We start from the raw sequence: 27,292 nt of genomic DNA on the forward strand, positions 1-27,292 counted from the left end.
ACATAGTTAATGTGAAGATCACAGAAGCCCCATCTTTGGTATTTCCTGATCACTCGGTCTTCATATTATGGATGATGTTCAATCACTCCAGCCCTTTCATGGTATCAGAGACGAAGCCTCCTGCCCTTGCTTGTCTTTTTCTTCCCTTAGGCTCAGGGCTATAACACTCTTCTCTGATGTGGAAAAGAACGAACAGATGCTTGAGCACTATATGCGGTTCTTTGTAAATGTCCATAGTGCTGCAAATTGGCAACGGGATCTCAGTTTTACTTGTTTTTCTAGTCATGGAGGAGATATGTCACTATTCTTCTCATTTCTCTTACTCAATATTGCACATTTACAGTTTTGATTGTCTGCTTAGGGTTGACTGTTAAATATATTTCCTCTGTGTAAAGTTTAGTGTGATAGAACTCTAATTTCAACCTTACAAACGTTAATTCATAGGTAGAGCAACCACTGAAAGAGCATCCTGCAAATTTATAAGGACACCTGAAACTGAAGAAATCCCAGATAAACTGTGAAAGTCTGAAAGATCCCCTTTATTTAATCAGTACAGATATGTGCGGTGTAATCAGAACCTTCTCCCCAAAGCTGTTTAGTTATCTGAATACATAGTCAACGTGTTCATATTTGCTAAATTCTCTAAACTGGGAGGAAATGTCCATTTATGATTACTCATTTGTTTTATAGAAAGGTTGAAAGAAAAAATAGGCCAGAATCAAAACAAGGATGATAGTAACTGGCTTTCTTTTCCCTATCTCTTAAAGACACAAAGAAATGATAAAGTAATATCAGTATATACATTAAAAAGTGGCACTCAGTACTTTGTGACAGCTGAGGACAGGTACCTTTAGGTATGTTGCCCCCAGTAAATACTCAATATGTGCACAGATGCCAGTATTTCCTACATGGCCGAAAGCCAGCAGACCATAATGCCACCTCCCCATGACACTTACTTTGTTCCCTCCTTTGCCCCTCCAAAGCAGTAAGTGGGTTTCACGCTTACCCCTGACACTGTCTTGGCTCTGCCAGCACTGCTCCTGTGTCTTGTTACCTTCCTCCAGTACACTGCAGGGTGACATCTTTGGGTGGTTTCAATCAAGAGAGAATTCCTCTCAATGTAAAAAAATGTCGTTCGTAGTGCTGAATCCTCTCCGCTTTTGCTGAACTAGCGGCATTTTATTCATAAATTTCTAGCTTTTATAATACTGTCTGAAACTGTTACATATTCAGTGTCAGTATATATAAATATATTTTCAGTAAGTTATATATATTTAATATCAACTAAGTTCCACCAACAGGACACTTATGTGCCAGTGGTTGTTATATTCAGAGGCAATTAATTTGAACCAATGAGTTCATATTGATACGTACATTATTAATTAATGACTGCCCTGAATGCAGTGACTATTGTCCTGCATACCAGTCTGTGTGGAAATATTTCAGTAACGTAACAATTATAACGTAACGTATATAATTGTTCTGGGGTATCTGGCTGCATGTTACCCCAGAACATAAATGCTAGTAGATTGTCCCTATGTTGCATGAGGAGTTGAAGGTAATATTTTTACAAAAGCTAAAAGGACACATACTCTTAAAAAAAAATGAGTGGCTCCTAAAATTCCTACCAGTATTACTGCCCTTCTTAAGAAAACCAACTCATATTAGTTATCAAGAAATAGAAGCACAAAATTCTTTGATTTAATGCGACCCATTGTCCTTGCTATCCTCAAGTGATGTATCTTCCTTATTTTGTACACTTAATTAATTTTACGTTAGGTCAATATAGCATATGAGAAAATTCAGCTACTTTAACAGAGTGTAACCACCGGTACTGAACATCTCTGCCATCATTCATTGCTCTTTGCTGTGACTGCTGGGTCATATTCTACATCAAATAAAGGCTTGACCCTCATTTTTAAAAAATCTGAAATACCGCATTATATAATTATGATATTTATCTACTACATACTGCCTCTCAGTAAGTGCTTATTAGTTATGTTGTTTGACAGATCTTTTAGTTATGACTATGATGCTCGTGTAAAATATATAGGTTATCTTACACACTGCACCTCCATGCCAAAGATTCTTCATTTTTCTTGTGTCATAAATACTTTTGAGGATCGGGCTCTACATTCTTTCTGTAAAAGAAAATTTATATATATACATAGGACATCTTACATATAATTTCTTAGTGATACAGAGTCCCTTAAACCAACTCTTGGAGTCCCTCGTCTTATGCACAGACCTCAACTGGAGAGCTGCTTTGGATACGGTGCACACTGGTACATGCACACACCCATTTCCCTTTCCTAAGAGGCATTGTGCTGAGAAGTTAAGAAAGAGACAGCGTTTAGAGTCAGGCTGACCTAGGTTTGCATCCCACTTCCGCCACTTAACCACCTCTAATGTCAGGCAAGGTAATTAGCTTCTCCAAACCTCTTTCCTCTTCTGTGAAATGGAGATGGTAATAGTTACCACCTCAAAGACAAAAACGTGCTCACCCTGCAGAAATAGTACTTATACCCTCCAAAAACTCTTATTCGATAAAGGGTGGTTGTGGTAGTGTTAAAAACCCTTAATCTAAAACATGTCGTTTGGGGGTTCTCATTTTAATTCTTCTGTGCCTCAGATCCTCAAATGTAAAATGACTCACAGTGAGATTTTTATGATTGTATGATTTATAACTAAAGCCTTCAAAGCCTTTGGGGTTCCCTTTCTTGTTAATGGAAGTTAAGGCTGAGAGTAATTCTGCTATATACAGGTGGATTGTATAATATATCATCCAACCCAGGACACTTTAGGGAGGGAAAAGGGGCCAACAAGGGTTGTCCTGACAATTTTTAACAGTGTAAGTAAGCCAGGGCATATCTTCACGATAGGTACAGGGAAAATGCCGAAGGTGAGCTAGATAAGAGCAAGGAAAAGTAGCCTCTTCTAGCAGCTTTCATTTCTCTGTACAGAAATGTAATGCTATTCAGTTAACTCTGTATTGAGAACTGTGGCAGAGTTGTGTTTATTTTGTAGTTAACAAAAGATAAGCTTTTCTTAAAAATTGAGGGCAAACAATTTTAGTAATGAAGGTTATTGAAAATTCCTGTTTAATAATAAACAATAAACTGTTTAATCAATCCAAGTATAAATAATATATAAATTCTTAAACCTAAGTTCTATGGATGGTTTGGGGAACTAGATATATGCCCAGTGTTTTTCTTTGGTTTTTGTCCTGCTACTTTTTTTAAAGCTTCATTGAGATGTATTTTACATACCATAAAACTCACCTATTGTTGTGCAAGCATCATAACAATCCAGCTTTAGACTACTGCTTCCCCCCTGAAAGTTCCTTTGTTTTTGTTTTGCAGTCAAACCCTGCTCCTACCCTTAGTTAAACGTGTCTCTATAGTTAAATGTTTCCTAAAAATGTCATATAAACGGACTCACAATATGTAGTCTCTCACATCTGGCTTCTTTCACATATCATAATGCTTTTGAGGTGCATCCGTATTGTAGTACATATTGTAGTTCTTTATTTTTATTGCTAAGTAGTATTCTACTCTATAGAAACACCGCATTTTATTTATTCACTCACCAAATCAAAAACGTTTAGATTGTTCTCCATTTTGAACTGAGAATAATGCTGCTACCGACATTTGCGTGGACATATGTTTTCATTTCTCTTGGGATAGATACTTAGGAGTGGAATGTCTGGATCATATGGTGAGTATATGCAGTTTTAATAAATTGCAAAACTGTTTTCCAAAGTGGCTGTATGCTTTGCGTTCCCACCAGCAGTGCACAACTGTTCCAGTCTCCCAATATCCTCCCTAACCCTTGGTAGGGCCAATCTTCTTGATTACAGGCATTCCAGTGTATTATTCTCATTGTAGTTTTAATTTGCATTTCACGGATGATAGTGATGTTGAGCATCTTTTAATTTAAACGTATTAACCATCCAAATATTTTCTTTGGTAAAATGTCCACATTGACTGTCTTCTTAGTATTGATTCGTAGGGGTTCTTTCCATATGCTAGAGTTTTTCCTATTACTTTAAAGATAGTTGGGGGGAAAGAGAAGATGATTTTTTTTTTGAGTCATGTTGTGTTACTAATGGCCACTCTTGTGCAAAGTTGTAAATTCTGTGTTTATTGTCATCGTCATATTGAGGGCACAGACATACCCCACCACTGTCTTCCATCCCAACTTTTAAAAAAAAAATGAAACAAACAAAAAAAATGAAAGTAATGAAATTGCTTAATCACCAAAGATGATGCAACGTAAAGCCTCAGTGTTTTTAGGTGGCAGTATTCTCACCAACCTAAATATGATCTTGGGAAAGTTGAAACACCTTACACTTTTCCATTTTTGAAATATATTCTACAGTTAGGATTTTTTTTTTTTGTAAGTAGAAGTTTCAGTTGAAACTACTAGAATGCAGTTGAACTTGTTATGTCAAAAAATCCTTTTTTTAAAGGATTCTATAAAATTGACTTTCACATTGCCAAGAAAAACAGCCACATGAAATTGGAAAGACCATTAAGCTTTTTTAAAATAATTTTTATTTTATTTTTAAGTTACAGTTGATATACAATATTATATTAGTTTCAGGTGTACAACATAGTGATTAGACATTTATATAACTTACAAAGTGATCACCCCAATAAATCTAGTACCCGTCTGACACCACATATAGTTGTTACAATAGTGTTGACTATATTCATTATGCTATACGTTACATCCCCGTGACTATTTTGTAACTATCAATTTGTGTTTTTTAATTCTTTCACCTTTTTCACCCATCCCCTCTACCCCCATCCCACCTGGCAACCATCAAAATGTTCTCTGTATCTGTGAGTCTATTTTTGTCTTTGTTCATTTATTTTGTTCTTTAGATTCCACATATAAGTGAAATCATACGGCATTTTTTTTCTCTGACTTATTCCAGTCAGCACAAGACCCTCTAGGTCCATCCATGTTGTTGCAGACGGCAAGATTTCATTCTTTTTTAAAGCTGTGTAATATTGCTGTGTGTGTGTGTGTGTGTGAGAGAGAGAGAGAGAGAGAGAGAGAGAGAGAGAGAGAGACCTCTTCTTTATCCATTCATCCATACAGGGACACCCAAGTTGCCTCCATATCTTGGCCATTGTAAACAGTGCTGCAATAAACATATAGATGCACATGTTCCTTCGAAGTAGTATTTGGGTTTCTTTCGATAAATACCCAGAAGTGGGATTACTGGGTCTTTCTTTCTCTCTTGTTTTAGCCTTTCTTTTAAAGTCTATTTTGTCTGTTGATAAGTATTGCTACCCCAGCATTTTTTTTTAATTTCCATTTTCATGAAATATCTTTTTCCATCCTTGACTTTCCATCTGTTTGTGTCTTTCAATCTGAAGTGAGTCTTTTGTAGGCAGTATATGTAAAGGTCTTGTTTTCTTATCCATTCAGGCACCCTATGTCTTTTTTATATGTCTTTCCAAATCCATTTACAATATTGTAGTTATTGCCATTTTATTATTTGTATTTTCAATCTTTTTTTCTTCTTAAAGAAGTCCCCTTAACATTTCTTGTAATACTGATGTTGTGCTGATGAACTCCTGTAGCTTTTTATTGTCTGGGGAGCTATTTATCTCTCTTTAAATTTTAAATGATAGCTTTAGTATATAGAGTAATCTTGGTTGTAGGTCCTTGCTTTACATCACTTTCAATATTTTCTGCTGATTCCTTCTGGCCAGCAAAGTTTCTGTTGAGAAACCAGCTGACAGTCTTATGGGAGCTCCCTTGTAGGTAACTAGCTGCCTTTCTCTTGCTGCTTTTAAGATTTTTTCTTTGTCTTTAACCTTCAGCATTTTAATTATGATGTGTCTTGGTGTGGGCCTCTTTGGGTTGATCTTTTTTGGGACTCTCTGTTCTTCCTGGGCTTGAATATCCATTTCCTTCACCAGGTTAGGGAAGTTTTCCATCATTAGTTCTTCAAATAGGTTTTTCATTCCTTGCTCTCTCTTCTCCTTCTGGCACCCCTATGGTGTGAATGTTGGTGTACTTATTGTCCCAAAGACCCCTTAAGTGATCCTCATTTTTTTCTTTTTGATGTTCTAATTGGGTGTTTCTTGGTTCCTTGTCTTTCAAATCAGTCCTCCACTTCATCTAATCTACTGTTGATTCTCTCTAATGTGTTCTTCATTTCAGTTATTGTATTCTTCATTTCGGGATTTTTTTATGTTTTCTATCTCCAATTTATGTTCCCTATCTCTTTGTTGAAGTTGTCACTGAGATCATTGAGCATTCTAATAATCAGTGTTTTGAGCTCTGCATCTGATAGATTTCTTGTCTTTATTTTGTTTAGTTCTTTTTCTGGAGCTCTGTTTTGTTCCTTCATTTGGGACATGTTTCTTTGTCTCCCCATGTTGGCTGCCTCCCTGTGTTTGTTTCTATGTATTAAATACAGCAGCTATGTCTCCCAGTCTTAGTACAATGAATGGCCTTCTGTAGTAGGTAGGTGTTCTGTGGGGCCCAGTAGCGTAATCTCCCTCGTTACCTGAAATGGGTGCTGCATGTGTGTCCCTTTTGTGGGTTTTGTTTGCGCTCCTGTTGCAGTTGACCCTTGGTTGCTGTTTGCACGTTGATGGCAGGGATTGGCCCTCAGGTTGATTGTTTCTGAGGACTGGCCGTGACTACAGGGGAGGAACTGTTGTACAGGTCTGACTCTATGGAGCAGAACTTGCTTTAGCAGGACTTTGGTGCCCGCCCAGTCTGCTCAATGGGTGTGTCGTAGGTGGAGGTAGCCTAAGGGTACTCTGTCACAGTCTGAAGCCAGCCACCAGGTATGCCACTCCCAGGGCCTCCTGGAAGGGGCCCCACTGCAGACCAAGTTCCCTGCACTGTGCCTGGAGTCTTTGGACCCCGCCCGGAGCCACTTGGTAGGGACCAGAAAGCAATCTGCAGGTTTCTTCCACCTGTGCTGTGCTTGGAAGTGCCTGGGAGAGGCTATACTGTAAACTGAGGCCAGCTGCCAGTAGTGCCAGTCTTGGGGCTGCTCAGCAAGAGGTACAGGGCACACCAAGGCCAGATGCTGCTTGTTTGGTACGGTGACCCTTTGAGACATTTTAGGAATATCTGTAGCATAAGCCAAGACAGGCCATTTGTATGGAAAAGCCACTGAAAGCGGCTTGGGTGGGCCCACAAGTTGGATGGGATGGGGTCTCAGGGAATCACCAGGGCAGGTTGACAAATGGTGTAAGCCAAGTTGATGGGCACTCAGATATGCAGGCTGCCTGCCTCCACATGTTGGGAGTGGGGAGAGCTCAACAAAGAAACAGTGGCTTCTGCGAGCACTTCTGTCTGGGAGAAAGCTGTTTCTCCAGCCCTCACTTTGAGGCCAGACAATTCAATTCCTCCCTTTTCGTCCCTGTTACCTTTCAAGCTGCTACTGCCCCAGTGCTGGAGCTCAGAGCAAGTGAGTCCATCAGCGAGTAAGTCTGTGCGTGACCCTTTAAGAGTATTGCCTGGAACTCCAGCTCCCCCCATCTCCCTCAGCCACAATCTCCAACTGGTTTTCACAGCCTGAAGTTGTGAGAACTTCTCTTACCAGCACTGGAAGCCTGGGCTGGGGAGCCTGGTGTGGGGCTGGGACCTCTCACTCCTCAGGGGGTCCTCTGCAGCTAAGATATTCCTCCTGATTTTTAAACGCCACATGTGGCTGTGGGATGAGCCCGTTTGGTGTCTCTGCCCCTCCTGTCATGGCTTCTGTATTTCCTTAGTTGTAGGACTTCTGTTGAACTAGATTCAGACAATTCTCAGTGACAGTTGCTCTAGTTTAGTTATAATTCTGATGTGATCCTGAGAGGATGCACACACATTGTTTACCTACTCCACCATCTTGATTGGAACTCCAAGACCTTTCAGCTTTATGTGCTAACAGTATTTAAACTGGTTTAGCTTGAAGTAGAAGCAAATTTTTGTCAAATTTCAGATGATGTTACCCACTCTAGGATGTCATCATTTATTCCAATAGCTTGAAGTAAGTTTTGAGGGAATTGGAAACTATCCCATTTCCTTCCAGAATGCAATTTGAAACTATCGATAGTTTCTGACTCTAAGGAGTTAGTTCCTAGCTTTTGTCTGTTAATAAGCGTGGTAACACAGTCAAAGCAAAATCCTGAATATGTGAGATTTTCTTACAGAAATTAGAAAGGCTATTAACATTACTGGCTATCAACATCTTTGAAAGAGTGTTAAATTTCTTTGCCAAAATAACAAACAGAAAAAAGTTTTTTTGACTCTAAAGATCTTGTTACTTTACTCTCTGCAGAAATGGTACATCTTCCAAACTTACACCCTTTTAACCCTTGTTGCCCTCATTTGGAACAAGTCATTTTTGTTCTCTTCAGATTTAAAGGCATGATTGGAAATTTTCTCATGAATGTGTTATATAATTTTAGTCTTTGGGTTTTAAGACTTTAGATTTTAGGAAAAGCAAGAGAAACTATTAAAGCAGGCGTTTTCATATACCCTCATTGAATCTTCTCAGCAGCCTTGTGAGATATTAGAATCCCTATTTATAGGTGAGGAAACTGAGGTATAGTCTCACATGGAATTGTATTTATAAATATAGAAGTGGTTATTAAAAACAAATTACTTGAAGGTATTTAGGCATGAAACTAATAAAAAATCTTTAAGATGTTTATTGAGAAGAATAAACTTTATTGAAGGACATAAAAAAAGATAGGAAATAAATGAAGAGCTATACCATATCAATGAATATAAAGACAACATTGTAAAAGTTGTGAGTTTCCCCCCCACATGAATTTATGAACTCACTGCAGTGAGTTCAAAACTCACTGCAGTGCTAATCAAACCCCCAACAGGAACTGATGAACTTACTATAAAAATTAAATGAAAGAATAAAATCATACTCATAACTAAGATAAATTTTGAGTAGAAAATGGAGAAAGATTTACCTAAGCCACATATTAAGATGTATTTCTAAAACCATAATAATCAAAACAGTAAAGTATTGATGTAGGAAAGACTGTAGAATCAGATTAGAGAAACCTTGCATACATGGAAATTTGACATGTGATAGAATTAACATTGTAAATCAGAAGATTGAGCAGGTTATTCAATAAATGGTGCTGTTACAATTGACTTCTTACCTTACAAAAGTAAATTCCAGATGGCATAAGGAGTAAAATGTGAAACACAAAGCTCTAAAAGGAAAAAAGTTGGACAAATTTACAACAGAAACTAAAAACATTGACAAGTGCTGTTATCGTAGTCTTCTGTTTGTTTATAACAGAGAAGGGAAAAAAAATCTCATTTTTCAACGGATAAATAAATCTTATTTACATATATATGTATATGAAATTTTACACGGGACTTTTAAGTGAATGATCCAAAAATATGATTCAATTTGGATAAATCTCAGAGCATTAGTGAGTATAAAAGGCAGTTGTAGAAGGTTGTACACAATGCAACCATTTATGTAAAGTCCAAATACAGGCAAAAACCATGCTATGTGTAATTATTTTATAGATGAGAATGATAAATACCAATCTCAGGATAGTAGTTTCCTTTGCAAAAAAGAAAGATTACCCTGATTCAGTGTGGATAATTGTTTAAATGGGAGGAAGGCTGGAACAAAGTGAGTCCAAATACAATGTAGCTGATACAAGAAAGGGGCATTGGTGGCCGGGACTAAGATGGTGGTAGGAGAGCAAACTGGCAAAATTAGAGGTTTTAGAAAATAGAATGAAAGGATGTGCTTTCTGATTAGATATGAGGAACGTCATGTTCTGGCTCTAAGAGTGGTCGATGTAAGAAACATCCAAACCTGTAAAGAATTTTTATGAGTTTATTTGAGCCAAGCTGACAACGGTTGCTGGGAAGCAAAATCTCAGCAGATTGAGAAAATGCTCCAGAGAATGGCAGTTTTGCAGCTTGTTTTATATGTTAGAATAAAAGGAGGAGATGTAAGGAGGGTTACATAAAATCCATTGATGGTAGATTAAGGGGATGGGAGAAAGCAAAGTGGGGAGATCTCTGGGATTGGATAAAATACACAATGGGAGAGACACGTACTTCTTTTACATTGGTGGGTTTAGACTAGCAAACATTTACAGTACATAGAGACGGTATGTGGACAACAAGGTAACAGAGAAGTTCTGTGGTCTTATGCTCTGGTACCTGCCTTGAGGGGTCTGGAGAAGATTACTCTGACATATCAAAGGTATGTTACTCTGATGCAGAAAGTCAATAGACAGGCTCACTTAAGGTAAAGATTGACATTATCAAGGAAACTTCAGAGAAAAGATGTGACTTCCCGCCTTAGCCCACCTTAGTTAGGCATTTTTATGTTCACACCATCCTGTGTGGTTACGTTTGGTCTCTGAGTTTGTTAAGACCTGCCATGTAGGCTGAGCTTGTCAGATTTAGTATGTGACCCCTTTTTTGTCCACTAAATAGTAAAGTATAGCAGACAATTTTCTGGGTTGGGCAATAGTTAAGTAATAGTGGTGTTATTGACTGAGATAAGAAATGTCAGAGATGGATGGGTTGGGGAAGAATTAATTTAATTTTAGGATTTTTTAGTTTTGGGTTTGCCTGTGGGAAACCCAGTTGTGCCACAGACAATTGAATATAGGTTTAGAACATCGGCCTTTAGATGGTAGCTGACATTTTGCAAGCATATGAGATTGCCTAGAAAGTGTATGGATTGAGAAGCACAGAGGCCTAGGACAAAGCACTTAGAAACCTTTAAGGGATAACTACAATAAGAAGAGCCGTGAAGGAATATTAGAAGGTATAGACTGAAAGGTAAAAACAACCAGGAGAGTGTAGAAAAAGGAAAGTTTTTATAATGTGAAGGAGTGGTTTATATCATTAGATGCTGCTAAAATAAATTGAGCTAATATTCCCACCGAATTTAGCAACCTCAAGTCTTATGTGACCCAAGAAAACAATTTTTTAGTCAAATAATGAGATCCAAAACCATTTTGCATTGGGTTGAACTGTATGACCTTAGGACCGTCATTGAACTTTTTGTTCTTAGCTGTAAAAGAAGGGTATTAGTCGATATGATTTCTTTGGCCTTCCTGCACTAAAATTTTTTAAATTATATTTCACATTCTTGGTGTAGAATATTACAGAAAGGGGGAAGAAAAGAAACAGAAGACCATAAGCCTCTGGAATCATCCATCATATACAATTCAGCTCTAAGTAGCTTTGCAGGAAACACCCCATATGTGTTTCCTTATTGTACCAGTTCCCTTTCTAAATAAGTCCTTAAGATATAAAAAGTCAAGTTTATAAGATGATATATTTTAGAGGACATTTTACCAATTATTTTGAACACTAATAAAACGTCCTTCTATGAATTTTTCTAAGCGTTTTTTAACATTGGCTAAATAACAACCATTTGTATTTTAGACTTCTTTTTATATCTGATGCCCCAAAGACATTTTTTTTTTTTAAATGTATTCCTTCTTTAACCCCAAATGTCTGTTTTCATTGTACTTCTGTTAGTCTGGAAAACATTTTGCCTTTTTGTTTTTATGCCTAAATCTGTTGTCATACTCTGTCTCTCAGGATTCATATTGGACGCCTCATATTTCTAGGTTTCTATGAAGCACACTGCTATAGAGCATAGATTATTTCTTATTTTATTGAAATGGAAATCAAGGCAGACGATTAAAAAAAACTGAACCCACGAATCACTTGATGAAGTTTATACTTTAAAAAAAAGACTATTTGATTCTAGAGAATAGTAGCTGACAACTGTTATTAGCTTATAAAAGCCCATTATGACTTCACTACAACCAGCAGCTATTTTATGTCTTGTTAAATTTGAGTAACTTTGGTAATTGTTCTTTTTTGGTTACAAACCAAAAAAACTAACATTTACATTACAAATCTAGTATGTATGGGAAAGAAGGAGACCTGTGGATTTATTTCAAAAGCACTATTATAATAAAGGTTTATCAGTTCTGAAATGTGCTATTCCTTGTAGAGTTCCTCAAAGCTTTCAAATTTCATTCCTTTGAAAAGCTGCATGATCTTTAAAGGAAAAAGTTAAAGTGGGAAACAAAGACCTTAATTTTCTCTGTTGACTTTGTCTCAGTTATTTTAAAACAGTAACCTCTAAGCACTTATCTGTGATACTAATGTTTTAGTGAATTTTTCCATACTATGTGTATAAGATTCATAGATTCCTATCTTTTATTTAAATTCAACTGCCTAGTTTTTGAAATCTGGGGTTGAATAGTTTTTTCACATATGGAAAGGGAATACTTGAGAGGAAAATACCAGGTGAACAAGTTAATCACATAATTTTATGAGCTCATCCTCATTACTGCCTAGAGAAGAGCAAGGAATATTCTTGTTAGTGGCTCTGACTTTAAGGCAACACTGGATTGCTGTGGATTCTTTCAGAAATGAGAAAGAAAATGACAAAAATTTCAAATATCTTTAGATAGTGAAAACTAGTAAGTGCTGTGTATTAAATTTATATTACTATTTTTGGCCTCTTCCTTAGAAACAGACTACCCTTTTGGAAAGAATAAAGAAATAGTTTAGTGGTTCCCAGAGGGTAAGGGAGGAGAGGAGTTCTAGAAGAGGTAAACAGGGTCAAATATATGGTGATGGAAGGAGAACTGACTCTGGGTGGTGAGCACATAATGTGCGATATAGATGATGTATTACAGAATTGTACACCTGAAATCTATGTAACTTTACTAGCAATTGTCACCCCAATAAACTTTAATAAAAAAAAAAGAAAAAAGAAATGGAGATTTTTGACTTTGCTTCCTTTTAGTTTTTATGTAAAAATTCAAATCATGTATCCACAAAGAATTAGCTGCTGTGAGGATTGCTGCCTTACTGTCAACTAGAACAGCAAACAAAATATGTGAAAAAACTGTTTTTAGACATTGGACAACAGCACAGGACTGTGATCTCTGAGAGAAGAGAAACAAAGGAGGCTTTGGCTAATTCTAAACCATAAGACCAGGCCAGAACAGCTTCCAAGGAAAACAATTACCAGAAGCTGTAAAATGAATAATCCTCAGTGCTCATACAGGGCCAGAAATCTTTTGACTTCTCTCCAGCCAGAGAGGAGAGACATCACTGAATACATGAGCAGTTGGTAGAGACTCCCAGAAGAACCATACCATAGAAGTGGGACCAAATTGGCCCTCATTTAAAGGATTCTCTAGATCTGTCCTAATAGACTTTTTTCATGACTTGAAAGAATTAAATATGAAGAGAATTAATATGTAAGTAACTTAACTATACACGATCCAGCACTCAACAATGTAAAATTACAATGTCTAACCTCCAATCAAAAATTACTATGCATATGGAGAAGCAGGGAAAGAACCAAAAGAAAAATCAGTCAATTGAAATAGACCTGGAAATGATGAGATAATGACATTAACAGCCAAGGATTTTTAGTTCTTATAAATATGATCCTTATATTCAGAGGGAAAAGGAAAACAAGCATAGCATGAAGAGAAATAGAAAATATAAAAATAAACAAAAGTAATTCATAGATATGGAAATATATCTGAAGCGAAAAACAGTGCAGATGGAATTAACAGCATATTAAAACAGTACTGAAGAAAAGATCAGTGACACTGAAATACATAGCAATTAAAAGTATTCAAAGTGAATCTGAGAAGGGGAAAAACACCCTGAAATATAGAAAGAAAGCCTCAGTTCCCTGTAAAACAGTTCCACATGGTCTAATGTAAGTGTAACTGGAATCCCGAAAGGATAGGGGTAGAAGACAAAAAATATTTTAATAATGGCCCAAATTAATTTTGATGAAAACCGTGAGCCCCTCAATGCTAAGAAACTTAAGACTTCCAAAACAAAATAATCAGAAAGAACACCATAGAAAGGAACATTATAATCAAATTATTGAAAATCAGTGATAAAGAGAAAATATTGAATCACATGCTGCTCACCGGGGTGTCGCCTCAGAGGTCTGGACAGGCTGGGCTTGAGAAAAAATCAACATGTCTTTGGCTAAAGATTTACTACATCTATCCTTGGAAGAGGAAAAGAAAAAGCATAAAAAGAAACGGCTAGTTCAAAGTCCAGATTCTTATTTTATGGATGTAACATGTCCAGGTTGCTACAAGATTACTGCAGGTTCAGCCGTGCTCAGACGATGATTATTTGTGTAGGTTGTTCAGCAGTGTTGTGCTTGCCAGCAGGAGAAAAGGCCAGACTTACAGAAGGGTGTTCATGTAGAAGAAAGCAACACTAATGATCCACACAACTTCCTGAATTTGTTACATCACAGAAAGCCTTATCACTTCAGTAATTCTAGTTAATCTACCAAGATAATGTAATTACATTTAATTTTGTAAGTACACAACAGTGATCTGCTTTTTTGGTGTCAGTTTTTCAATAAAGTTTTGATTATGAGAAGAGAGAGAGAGACAGAGAGAATATTGAAAGCAGCCAGAGTTAAAAAGGTATATTACATACAGAGGAACAAAGATAAATATATACACAAATTTGTCATCTACTATGCAAACCAGAAGACATGCGTTCTGTAAGTGCTGAAACGAAAAAAACTCTGTCAACCCAGAATTTTTTACACAACAAAACTGTCTTTCAAAAGTGAATGTGAAATAAAGACTTTTTCAGATTTGCCAAAGCTGAGAGAATTTATTGCCAGCACATCTGTGCACCAAGAAATGTTTGAGGAAGATGTTCAGGCAAAAGAAATACAATACCAAATGGAAATGTGACTCTAAACAAAAGGAATTAGAAACACCAGAGACTAAATATGTATGTAAATATAAAAGGTATTTTTCCTCATTTAGAAATTTCTTTAAAATATAATCAGTTGTCAAAGCAAAAATAATATGTTGTATAGTTTATAACATGTAGAAGCAAAATATATGAGTACAATAGCACAAAGCAGGGGGAATGAAAGTTATTTTTTTTATAATAGCATTCTCTATACTATACCTAAAGTGGCATGAGAATACTTGAAGGTTAACTGTGGTAAGTTAAAGATGTAAATTATAAAACTAAAATGGGTTTAGAAAACCCAATAGGCCAAATCCAGCCCACTGCTTATTTTTGTAAATAAAGTTTGTTGGAACACAAACTCCATTTGGTTACTTATTACCTATGGCTGCTTTTGCACCACAGTGCAGAGTCTGTAACTGGAAGAGATCTTATGGCCCACAAAGCCTACAATGCTTATTATCTAGCTCTTTATAGAAAAAGTTTGCCAACACGTGCTGTAGAGTAACCCCTAAAAACATAAGAAGGTATAGTTAATAAGACAATAGTAGAGATTAAACAATCATAAAAAATATTTAGTTAATCTAATAGACAGATGGCAAGAATAGCAGAAAGATAGAAGAAAGAACAGCTGGGTCAAGAAATAAAGTAGCAAGATGGTAGACTTATACACAACCATATTTGTAATGTATTAAATCCAAATGATATACACACTTTAATTGAGAGGCACAGATTGTCAGTTTGGATAAAATAGCAGGACCCAAGAGTACTCGTATACTGTCTACAAGAAACGCACTTTAAATATAAAGATATGGATAGGTTAAAAGTAAAAGGATAGGAAAAAGGCATATCACAAAATTATATATCCACACAAAGACTTGTAAGTGAATAATCATAAAAGCTTTATTCATAGTAGCCAAAGACTGGAAACAACCCAGATGTCAAGCAATAGGTAAATGGATAAACAAATTATGGTGTGTCCATACAGTGAAATACTATCAGCAATAAAATTAATGAACTACTAATGTACACAGCATGGATGAATCTTAAAATCATTATGCTGAGAAAAGGAAGCCAGATACAAAAGAGTACATAATATATGATTCCAGTAATACGTAACTCTAAAAAACCTAAATATAATCTGTGGTGAAAAAAATCAGAACTGGTTGCCGAGGGATTAACTGCGATGGGGCTCGAGGGAATTTTGATTATTGTGTCAAAACTCATGACACATCCATTGAAAATTAAAATGTATTTTGTTACTCATAGCCTACATATATGCCTTAGTAAGTGTTGCTTTTAAATTTTAAGTCATGAAAGAATTTAGTGTGAGGCTTTTATATGCATTGTAGACCTTAAAAATTACTAGAATCAGTGAGGAAGTAAGATGTAAATGACGACAACTATGGAAAATTTGGAATATCCAGAACTTTATATACATTTCATCTCAACTTGTCAATTTTGAGGGATAAGAATCTTTGGAAATATTATAGAATGTACCTTTTGATTATTAAAAAAAAAAAAAGCTAGTAAAGAAACATCCCTATGTATCAAGCAGTATGCTGAAGTGTTTTAAGTGTTGTTGTTTTTTATTTTATTCCTCACAACAGCTCTATCAGTTAGGGATAAACCCTTTTTATATATGAAAAAAAGTGAGGCTCGTAGAAGGTATATTATATGTCCAAAGTTACAGAGCCAGAATTTGAGCCCAGATTACTCCAAATCCTGTTTTCCTTCCTCAGTGCTAAGTTACCATCTTGAAATGCTGGTTGCTAATGTTAAAAAAATCTCATTCAACATTAGTTATTTAACAAATTCATTTGAAAATTACTTTGAAAGAGAGTTATTCTAACATTTGTTTTAGTGACTAAGGCTCTACAAATCAAGACTGTTGAGATAAAAAGACAAGGAAAAAGAAATTCTGTACCATACTGTTGTAGAAATCCTTTCAGTTATATAGCTTATAATAATATCTCCCTTAATAACTTTTTGTTAGAAACTCCCAAATAGTTGATCTTCGCCTTCTAGTTAACCTCAGGACGACGTTCAGGAGAACATAAAAGGAATTGTTTTGATGATATCATAATATGTCCTTACTGTATAATTGAATGCTTACCTATCAAGCCCCTTGGATGTCATATCATACTATAAATATGAGTTGACTGTCCTGGAGTAAGAGTCTCGCTTATCGTGTACTTTAAGATGTCATTTCCCAGAGATTCTTGAAAGTTCTGGCTCCGAAGAGCCACCTCCTGGAGTCGCCCAGCAATCCCTGACTACTTAATAAAGTCTTCCAAAATGGAACGAGAGTTTATCTTCACCAATACCAAGTCCTTTACCTCAAATTCCTAAGAAAGCCTCTCCTTGATCCATTTAGAAGATAATCCTTTGCATGTTTTCATTTTTCTGAAAAGTGCATTGTATGATCCCTATGATCTTGTATAAGCCAATTCTCAGAATAACCTTCCACTAAAGTTAAAGAGCATGTTCTTAAACCTTTGGAAACATTTTACACCACACTAATAAAAATAGATTCCATATAAGAAGGTAATAATATAGCTGTTACTTATAAGGAAATCTAATTTTCATATGATTGTGGGTCTTTTTCATTCAGATGTGACGGTGGTGTATCAAAATGGGTTACCTGTGATATCTGTGAGGCTACCGTCCCGGCGTGAACGCTGCCAGTTCACACTCAAACCTATCTCAGACTCTGTTGGTGTGTTTTTACGACAACTACAAGAAGAGGATCGGGGAATTGACAGAGTTGCAATCTATTCACCAGGTACGGTCACCTTTATTACTAATTCCCACCCATTTCCCCCAAACTACTACTGCTTAACACCACCACCATCACCACCACCACCACCACCACCACTACTACACACACACACACACAACACACACACACACACATACACGTTGCTGCAACAGTATGTCATACTCTTAATTTTAGAAAACATTTTTTGCTCAGCAAATGTTAGGAGAGAAAGTGATTTTTCTCCTATGGTACTCAGAATATAATTATTCAGTTTTAGCATATGTTTATACACAGGAAATCTCATGCAAAAGCACCTCACACATGAGCATTTTATATATTGCGACCTTTCATCATTACCTTAGGCATAGAGTAAATATTTCTAGTGGATGAGCCCTCATCTCTGGAGATACGAAATATTAGGACTTCTTTTTAGGTTTTCTGATGTCTTTCACATAAAAGTTGACCAAAATGAAAACATGATTTGAAACAAATATAAAATAAGGCACTAAAAATTCCCATTTGACATAACATCCATTTCACTTATATATGTATTTTTTGTATGTGACTTGTTTTTAAATATTTGCTTTGGAGCATATAGCACTTTTGTGGTTTGTTTTAATCTTAAGTTTTTAATTACTAATGAGTTGGCATTTAAAAAAATTACATTTTCTATTTGCCAAAATGTCTTAATTTTTTCCCTACCTCTTCATCTATTCATTCCTCCCTTTCTTCCTCTTTTTAAATTTTTTTTTAATTTCAGTTATGTATTTTTTAAGTGCCTTACATTTTTCCCATTTTTACTTTGAAACATTTTAAATCTACAGAAAACTTAAAAAATTAGTACATTAAATACCCATTTACCTTTCACTTGAATTCACCATTTGTTAACAATTTGCCATGTTTCTAAAGTGTAAATATTTTAAATATATTTAATTCTCACCTCATCTAGTAATATAATTAGTAGACCAGCTTGGTGTTCTTTGCTAACCCTAGCATTCATCCCTACTGAATTATTGGCATCTAATCACTGACCATACTGAAAAGTACTATATATTAGAAAGCCTTATTTTTTTACTCAACCAACTTCCATCATAGACAAATCTAAGACATCCATGCAGCTCTCCTAGTTACCCTAGATTTCCAACTCATGCCTATAAGTCTATGCAGTTATTTCACTGTTCATAAAGTTCTACCAGAAAAGCATGTTGTTAAATCTTCACTGACTTGAGACCACAAAAACAAAAAACCTCAGACAATGTAAGCTTTGTTTAGCATGCACTTGGAGATAAGGCAAAAAGTTAACTGAAATGTAAAAGAAAAGATGCAATTTTTAACATCTATTTTGGGGATTGCTTTTTCTTGACCAGTCTTGAATAATTATAGACATACGACAAATTAAATTTTCACATTAAATTTTTTCACAGATGGCGTTCGAGTCGCTGCCTCAACAGGAATAGACCTCCTCCTCCTTGATGACTTTAAGCTGGTCATTAATGACTTAACGTATCATGTGCGACCACCAAAGAGAGGTAAAAAGTAACCCTGAGAAGGTCGGAGAAATGTGGGAGGGCTTTTGGAATGAACTTTCCCCTGGATTACCTTGAGAAATAGATAATATTCAAAGAACACTGAAAGCTTTACATACAGACCGTTTCGGTTGAAGAGCTCATTGAGTACCTGGTACTTGGCTTGTACACTGACTAAAGCTTAAATTCTACCCGACATCAGAAAGCTTTATTATCTGATATTGTCACTTTGTTTCACATAAATGGATGTTCTACATAACTTAAGCTCCTTCCCTCCACACAGGTTAAAAGTCATATTAATATTATTTTAATAACATTATAGGGGGAATCTTTTTAAAATAAATTATGGACTTCCCTGTCCTCCTAAACATTTGTAATAGAAATTAATCCTTTTTTTTTTTTTTTTTGATGGCTGAAAGTCAGCAGTCAGGAAGTCGATTATTGTACAGTAATAGTCCTTAGGAACTCGGACATGTATATGTCATTATGCATAGAAGTGAGGTACTTGCCTCAGGAGTAAATTTTAAGAGGATGTCGAAAAACTTGGTAGTCAAGATAAATAATATTTTAATGAACTATTACTTTAAAAAGTTTAAAAAAAAACCATGATGAACAAAATATCAAAATTTTAAATAGAGTCAGTATTATTGATTTTTCTTTTCACCCCAGGGTTCAGTATGGCTCTTAACAGTACTGGTGCTAAACAGCGCTCTGAAATAGCATTGTGAGTTGTCTCTTTTGGTCACTTTCTCCCTTTGCCCTTGATATTTATTGTCACTTCCTGCTGTTGTTAATGCTCCTTCCACCACCACTCCCCCTGTCAGCCTCCTAGGACATTCCTGTTTTCAATTCTGCTTTTAAGAACTATGTCTAATGTAGAAAAAGGTCTGAGATTGAATGCCTCCAAAGTCTGGTCTACATCTATTTACCTTTAAAATTTTTCCGTTTCGCTCTTACATGTTGCCCACTTTTCCTCCACCCTGTGTTCCTTTGCTCTTTCCTTAACTATGCCCCATTCTTCGTCATCTCAGTATTTGTTCATCTTTCCTCTGCCTAAGACGCCTTTCTCCTTTGTTCCTAACATCCTGTTTCCTCCTGTCAAAATCGTCAGTGTCAGCCCTAACATGAAGTCTTTAATAATCCTATTTCTTTCCCTGACTCCCAGCCAACCAGAAGTGATTAATCACCTCTCTGAATTGTTCTTACTCCTTGAATGTGGAAATGCTCACTATGATATTGTATCCCCCACTCCCCACTGACTCAGGTGGTCATTCTGTATTGAATGAATTAAATAAGTTAACTTGGTAGCGCTTTTGGTTATTCAGAAGCCAGATTCTCTTCTGTGTTCAAGCTCGTTGAGATGGAACTAGCGTGGAAAAAAGTATAATAAGTATAATAAGGATGGAAAAATAGCCTTTAAATAGTAAGACAATACTGAATCAGATTTTATTAAGTTGAAATAATTGACCATGTAGACCAGGGATTGTTAGCTATCTATTAGCTGTGCTAATATGTTTTTCTTCTTTATTCCCTGATTCTTGGCCTAGAAATTTTCTTTAAAATAACAGAAGTACAGGTCTTATTTTACTGTTTTTCATTATGTTTTTTTTTAATTTGTTGTTTTATTTCCCCCCAGCTTTATTGATATAATTGACATATAATGTTGTGTGAGTTTAAGACTAGAGTGTAATGGTGTGATACATTTATATATTGTGAAATGCTTACCACAATAGGATTAGTTAATATCCCCATCACCTAACATAATTACCATTTCTTTTTTGTGGTCAGAACATTTAACATCTCTCTTAGCAGCTTTCAAGTATATATTACAGTATTGTTAACTATAGTCATCATGTGTACATTAATTAGATCCTCAGCACTTATTCATCTTATAATCGGAAGCTTGGTACCCTTTGATCGACAGAACTACCACACGATCCAGCAATCCCACTTTTGGGTATATACCCAAAGGAAATGAAATCAGGATCTCAAAGAGATACCTGCACTGCTACGTTCATTGCAGCATTATTCACAATAGCCAAGATATAGAATCAACTTAGATGTTCAAATATGAATGAATGGATAAAGAAGATGTGGTACATACATACAGTGGAATATACATTCAGCCGTGAGAAAAGGAAATACTACCATTTTTCAACAACATGATGGACCTTGAGGGCATTATAGTAAGAGTGTGTGTGTGTGTGTGTGTGTGTGTGTGTGTGTGTGTGTGTGTGTGTGTGTAAATTACCTGGAGTTCATTCTATTTAGATTTTCTATTAGCAAAATTTTTAAAGTTGACTAATATATTCCTATATAAAGTTTAACAATGAGCAAAGTTAAGATATGAGCTTCCATATATTATGTTGTCAAAAGCTAGAGGTATTTTAATCAATGAATAAGTCCAACCATCTTGTCTAATATTGTGTTTTTAAAATAGAAATGAATGTTTTCATTTTCTTAAATACAGCTAACCCCAAGTTGAATAAGGAAAGTGACTTTAGAAATTGAAAAGGGGAGAAATTATATATGATTCCCTGGTAATCGATTTGGCATCTTAACAACTCTGCTTTATCTATATCCCAGAACTGTGTAACTTCTACCCAGTTTCCCTACAAGTCAATTAGAATGTGAAGTTTGCAAGGGTCAGAAGTCTATAATTCATGGAACAATTGTCAACTGAAGTGTGAAATTTGGTAAACTCAATAGCAGCATTGGTGTAAAATTTAAAAGACCTTTTTAATATTTAAATTCATACATCAACACTCTCTCAGCTCTGTTAATTAGCCAGTGAGAGATTATGCATTAGATACCATTTCTCACAGAAGCTCAAATAATACTGTTTTAAGGCCACACTTTGTTTTTCCCATCTTTGAAAACATAGTAAAGAAAATCTTTTTCTTCTGATGAAATGTAAAATAGGTTTTAATTTGTTTCCACCATATTATCTCCCGCTCCCTGTCGGAGGAAGATATTGCTGGCGTCCAAGTCACCACACTTTTTCAAATAAGAGAGCAAGTTGAATTTCTGTACTTGAGAGGGTTGCCAGTCATCCAGATGAGTAAGCACATTTCTCTTCCCCACATTGTAACTTTCTAGTGAAAACGCTAAATGGACAAAGGAAATTGAAGGCACTAGGTGTTTGGTATCAGATCATGAGGAGGAACATTAGGATTTTATCTGTATGTGGAGCAGATGGAACAAATCTGCTTTATCTAATGAAAATTAAAATATCAGTTTGGTGCAAAAGTAATTGCAGTTTAAAGATCTTAAAAAGAATTGCAAAAACCTCAATTACTTTTGCACCAACCTAATAGTTAATGAAGGAAAACTTTTCCAGGACAGTTTTTTTAAGTTTTGACACATTTTTTTCCTACTCACTCCTTACCCCGTTTAACTTTCACTTCTCTCACTTACTAATTTTCCCTGTTTATGGATAGCACATCAGAATTAATAGTGCTCTCTGAATGCGGTGTAGCAGTAAACCTTAACTTCAAACACTTCCACCAGGCACTGAGGATACAGGGCTGATTCATACAGGATCTAATATAGCCACATTTAACGTTTATGTGGGATTGGTAGTCCTCAGGTATTATGGATACTTAAGTATTTACACCTCTTGTATCAAACCCCCAAACTGGAGGGAAGAGGCAGGAAAAAACTGAAATGGAGTTTTCAGTTTTTCAGAGGGGCAGGTCAGAGTGATATGGCTAGTTTGCAAGCTCCATTGCATTCTTTGGGTTACTGTACCTGTATATGGCTGGATTCCCCTCTGACCACTGCAGGATGAAAGCAGTAACTATTTTAGCAATTACTGTATTTTGCCATGTATAATGCCCACTTTTTGGCCCCAATTTGTAAGGGAAAATTAGGATGCACATTATACGTGGGCAGTACTAATTCCATATCTATATAAATGTTTTTAATTCTTTTATTTATGCTTATGAGTTAAAAGTGTAACTCAAAATCAGTAACGATATCCGTATGCAAAATAATACCCTGGAATATGATAATTGGTTTTGTTGAACTTATGAGGAACTTGCAACAACAAAGAGTTCTTGGCCTTCTATGATGTGTAAATATCATAAATTTGTTACAGGTATGTAAAATTTCCTGTGCCTTGTATCTATTCTTGTGTTTTGTAATTATTTGTGATGTAAAATTTCTTGTACCATAAAATGTTAAAAAATATGATAAATGCTAAAATTCCTTTATAATACAAAAAAAGTACCTAACTGTAAACAAATAAAAAATTAGAATTAAAAAATTAAAACGAAAGATTTCTTCCCTGTAAGTTTGGGCCAAAACATGGGTGCACATTATACATGGGAGTGCATTATACATGGCAAAATACGGTAGCTGATTTTATTATAACCTAATTAAATCTAGAGTGGAGGGGAGAATGTGGAAAGGGAACACAAAAAGCCTTTTGTCATAGTCCATGTTGAAGTAATAATTAACTACCTTCCTCTTAGTCTTGGGGAGGAAGAAAATATACTCTGTATCAATAGTGGTTGGAAGTTTTTATGCTGAGGAGAATCATTTTGATTGGTACCACTAAACCCTTTCCCCCATTATCTATCCAGAGGATGTTGGAGACCTTGTTTCTGCCTTTTTTTTTCTTTTTTCTTTGTTAAATTTATTGAGGTGACAATGGTTAGTAAAATTACATAGGTTTTAAGTGTACATTTCTATAATACATCATCTGTATGTCACATTGTGTGCTTACTACCACCAGAGTCAGTCTCTTTCCATCACCATATATTTACCCTCTTCTACCATCTCCTCTTACCCTCTGGTAACCACTAAACTGTTTTCTGTGATGGTGAGTTTTTGTTTCTTTGTTATTCCTTTGTTGCTTTCAGTTTTATATCCCACATATGAGTGAAGTCATATGGTTCTCGACCTTTTATGTCTTATTTTGCTTACCATAATAATCTCAAGATCCATCCATGTTGTCACAAATGGCAGTATTTCATCTTATGGTAGAGTAGTATTCCACTGTGCATATATACCACATCTTCTTTATCCAATCAGCTATTGAAGGACACTTTGGTTGTTTCCATGCCTTGGCCACCGTCAATAATGCTGCAATGAACATTGGAGCACATATATCTTTATGGATAAATGTTTTCAGATTTTTGGGGGTAGATACCAAGGAAAGGGATTGCTAGGTCATATAGTAATTCTATTCTTAATTTTTAAAGGAAACTCCGTGCTATTTTTCATAACGGCTGTGCCAATTTACATTCTTCCCAACAGTGTATATGGGTTCCTTTTTCTCCACAGCTTCTCCAACACTTGTTATTATTTGTCTTGTTAGTGATAGCCATTCTAAAAGGTGTGAGGTGATATCTCATTGTGGTTTTGATTTGCATTTCCCTGATAGTTAGCGAAGTTGAGCTTTTTTTCATGTATCTGTTGGCCATTTGTATGTCTTGTTGGGAGAAGTGTCTGTTCAGATTCTCTGCCCATTTTTTAATTGGATTGTTTGTTTTTTGTTGTTGTTGAGTTGTATGAGTTCTTCATATTTTTTGGATATTAGCCCCTTATCAAAGACATTGTTTCCAAATATCTTCTCCCATTCAGTTGGTTGCCTCTTTATTTTGTTGATGGTTTATTTGCTGTTCAGATGCTTTTCAGTTTGATATAGTCCCATTCATTTATTTTAGCTTTTACTTCTCTTGCATTTGAGGTCAAATTCATAAAATCCTCTTCAAACCCAAGGTCCATAAGTTTAGTACCTATGTTTTCTTCTGTGTATTTTATTGTTTCAGGTGTTATGTTTAGGTCTTTGATCCATTTTGAGTTAATTTTGGTATATGATGACAGATAGCTGCCTAGTTTCATTCTTTTGCATGTGGCTTTCCAGTTTTCCCAGCACCATTTATTGATGAGGCTTTTTTTTCTCTATTATATGTTTTTAGCTCCTTTGTCAAAAATTATCTGCACATATATATGTGGGTTTATTTCTGAGTTTTCAATTCTATTCCATTGGTCTGTGTACCAGTTTTTCTGCCAGTGCCATACTGTTTTAATTATTGTCCCTTTGTAGTACAAGCTGACATCAGGGAATGTGATACCTCCAGGCTTGTTCTTTTTTCTTAGGATTGCTTTTGCTATTCGGGGTCTTTTGTGATTTCATACAAATCTGATGATTTTTTGTTTTTTTTTTTTAAAAATGCCATTGGGATTTTAATGGGGATCACATTAAATCTGTATATTGCTTTGGGTAATATGGCCATTTTAACCATGTTGATTCTTCCAATCCATGAACATGGAATATCTTTCCATTTCTTTGTGTCTTCAATTTCTTTTAAAATGTCTTATGGTTTTCAGTGTAGGTCCTTCACATCCTTTGTTAAGTTTATTCCTAGAAATTTTATTCTTTTTGTTGCAATTGCAAAAGGAATTTTTTTCATATCTTTTTCTGAAATTTCGTTGTTACTATATAGGAATGAAATGGATTTTTGTATGTTGATTTTGAAGCCAGCAATTTTACTGTATTCATTTGTTGTTTCTAATAGCTTTTTGGTGGAGTCTTTAGGGTTTTCTATACAAAGAATCATGCCATCTGCAAAAAGTAACAGTTTAATTTCTTCATTCCCAATTCGGATGCCTTTTATTTCTTTCTTTTGCCTGATTGCTCTGGCGAGGACTTCCAATACTACGTTGAGTAACGGTGGTGATAGGGGGCAGCCCTATCTTGTTCCTGAATGTAGAGCAAAAGGCTTCAGTTTTTCACTGTTAATTATGTTAGCTGAGGGTTTGTCATATACAGCCTTTATTATGTTAAGGTATTTTCCTTCTATACCTACTTTATTGAGTGTTTTAATCATAAATCGATGTTGGATCTTGTCAAATGCTTTTTCTGCATCTATTACTATAATCATGATTTCTATCTTTTGTTTATGTGGTATATCACATTGATCGGTTTGTATATGTTGAACTAGCCTTGTGCCTCTGGGATGAACCCTACTTGATCATAATGTATATAATCTTTTTAATGTATTGTTGTATTCGATTCGCCAGAATTTTGTTTAGGATTTTTGCAATATCTTTATTCATCAGAAATATTGGTCTGTAATTTTCTTTTTTTGTGTTATCCTTAACTGGTTTTGGTATCAGAGTAATGTTGGTCTCGTAAAATGAGTTAGTAAGTATTGCCTCTTTTTCAGTTTTTTGGAAGAGTTTGAGGAGGACAGATATGAGATCCTCTTTGAATGTTTGGTAGAATTTGCTAGTGAAGCCATCTGGTCCTATCCTTTTGCTTTTGGGAAGGTTTTTGGATGACTGATTCAATTTCCTTAACATTGATCGGTCTATTTAGATTTTCCAGTTCTTTGTGATTCAGTCTAGGAAGGTTATATGTTTCTAAGAGCTTGTCCATTTCTTCTAAGTTATTGAATTTGGTAGCATGTAGTCCTTCATAGTATTCTAGTATGATCTTTTGTATTTGTGTGGTATCTATGGTAATTTCTCCTCTTTCATTACTGATTTTGTTTACTTGTGTCTTTTCTCTTTTTATCTTAGTGAGTCTAGCCAATGGTTTGTTGATTTTATTAATCTTTTCAAAGAACCAGCTCTTTGTTGCATTGATTTTTTTCTGTTGTCTTTTTGTTCTCTATTTCATTTAGTTCTGCTCTAATTTTTATTATATTTCATTCCATCTGCTGATTTGGGGTTTTATTTGTTCTTCTTTTTCTAGTTCTTTAAAGTGTAATGTTAGGTTTTTTTCTATCTTAATGATGTAAATAACTTGAGAAAAAAGGTTGAACAGACAAACCAAATACCAACAATAATGAAGGCCTTATCAGAGACTCAAATGGCTAAAGTCCTTCCCAAACCTTTTTAGTAGCTGAAAAGACTTTTCAGTTCCCATTATGTTAGCACATCTCTCTGCCCTTCTGTACTTTAATTATCCTGGCACTAATGGCATGTGCAGAAACATTAATATGCATCTGGTTGCATACACCAATCATCCAAAAGTGTTAAGCCATTAGTACATTTATCTTGTCTTTTTCTATAATTTTATGGTTTTATCATGGTTTTCCTCTACCATGATAATATTTGGGACCATATTTTTCCTGTCAATAAAATCTAACAAAATGAAGCCTAGTCCCTTGAGTTTGCCAAGGCTTTACTAATGTCTGACTGAAAAATAACTCTTATTTTCAGCCAGGTCTAGAATTGATCATCTGTGAGATTGATCATCTATGAATTATCATTTTATAGTCTTATCATTTAG

At 35.4% G+C, this 27,292-nt stretch overlaps 1 protein-coding gene and 1 pseudogene across 2 annotated transcripts in view; both read left to right on the top strand.

The window, feature by feature from the left end:
• Positions 1 to 27,292, top strand: part of MCU (mitochondrial calcium uniporter) — a 188,655-nt gene that overhangs the window by 146,263 nt on the left and 15,100 nt on the right. For both annotated transcript variants that reach the window (XR_004425322.1, XM_033130739.1), the window contains 2 exons: positions 17,372 to 17,542; positions 18,943 to 19,047. Coding sequence is in view for 1 of the 2 variants with exons in the window: in XM_033130739.1 (XP_032986630.1) it covers positions 17,372 to 17,542; positions 18,943 to 19,047 (276 nt within the window). In the remaining variant the exon portion in view is untranslated. The remainder of the gene's footprint in view (positions 1 to 17,371; positions 17,543 to 18,942; positions 19,048 to 27,292) is intronic.
• Positions 14,010 to 14,263, top strand: LOC117036104 (40S ribosomal protein S27-like; annotated as a pseudogene).

Source organism: Rhinolophus ferrumequinum, chromosome 16 (assembly GCF_004115265.2).
Source record: "Rhinolophus ferrumequinum isolate MPI-CBG mRhiFer1 chromosome 16, mRhiFer1_v1.p, whole genome shotgun sequence".
Taxonomy (NCBI): domain Eukaryota; kingdom Metazoa; phylum Chordata; class Mammalia; order Chiroptera; family Rhinolophidae; genus Rhinolophus; species Rhinolophus ferrumequinum.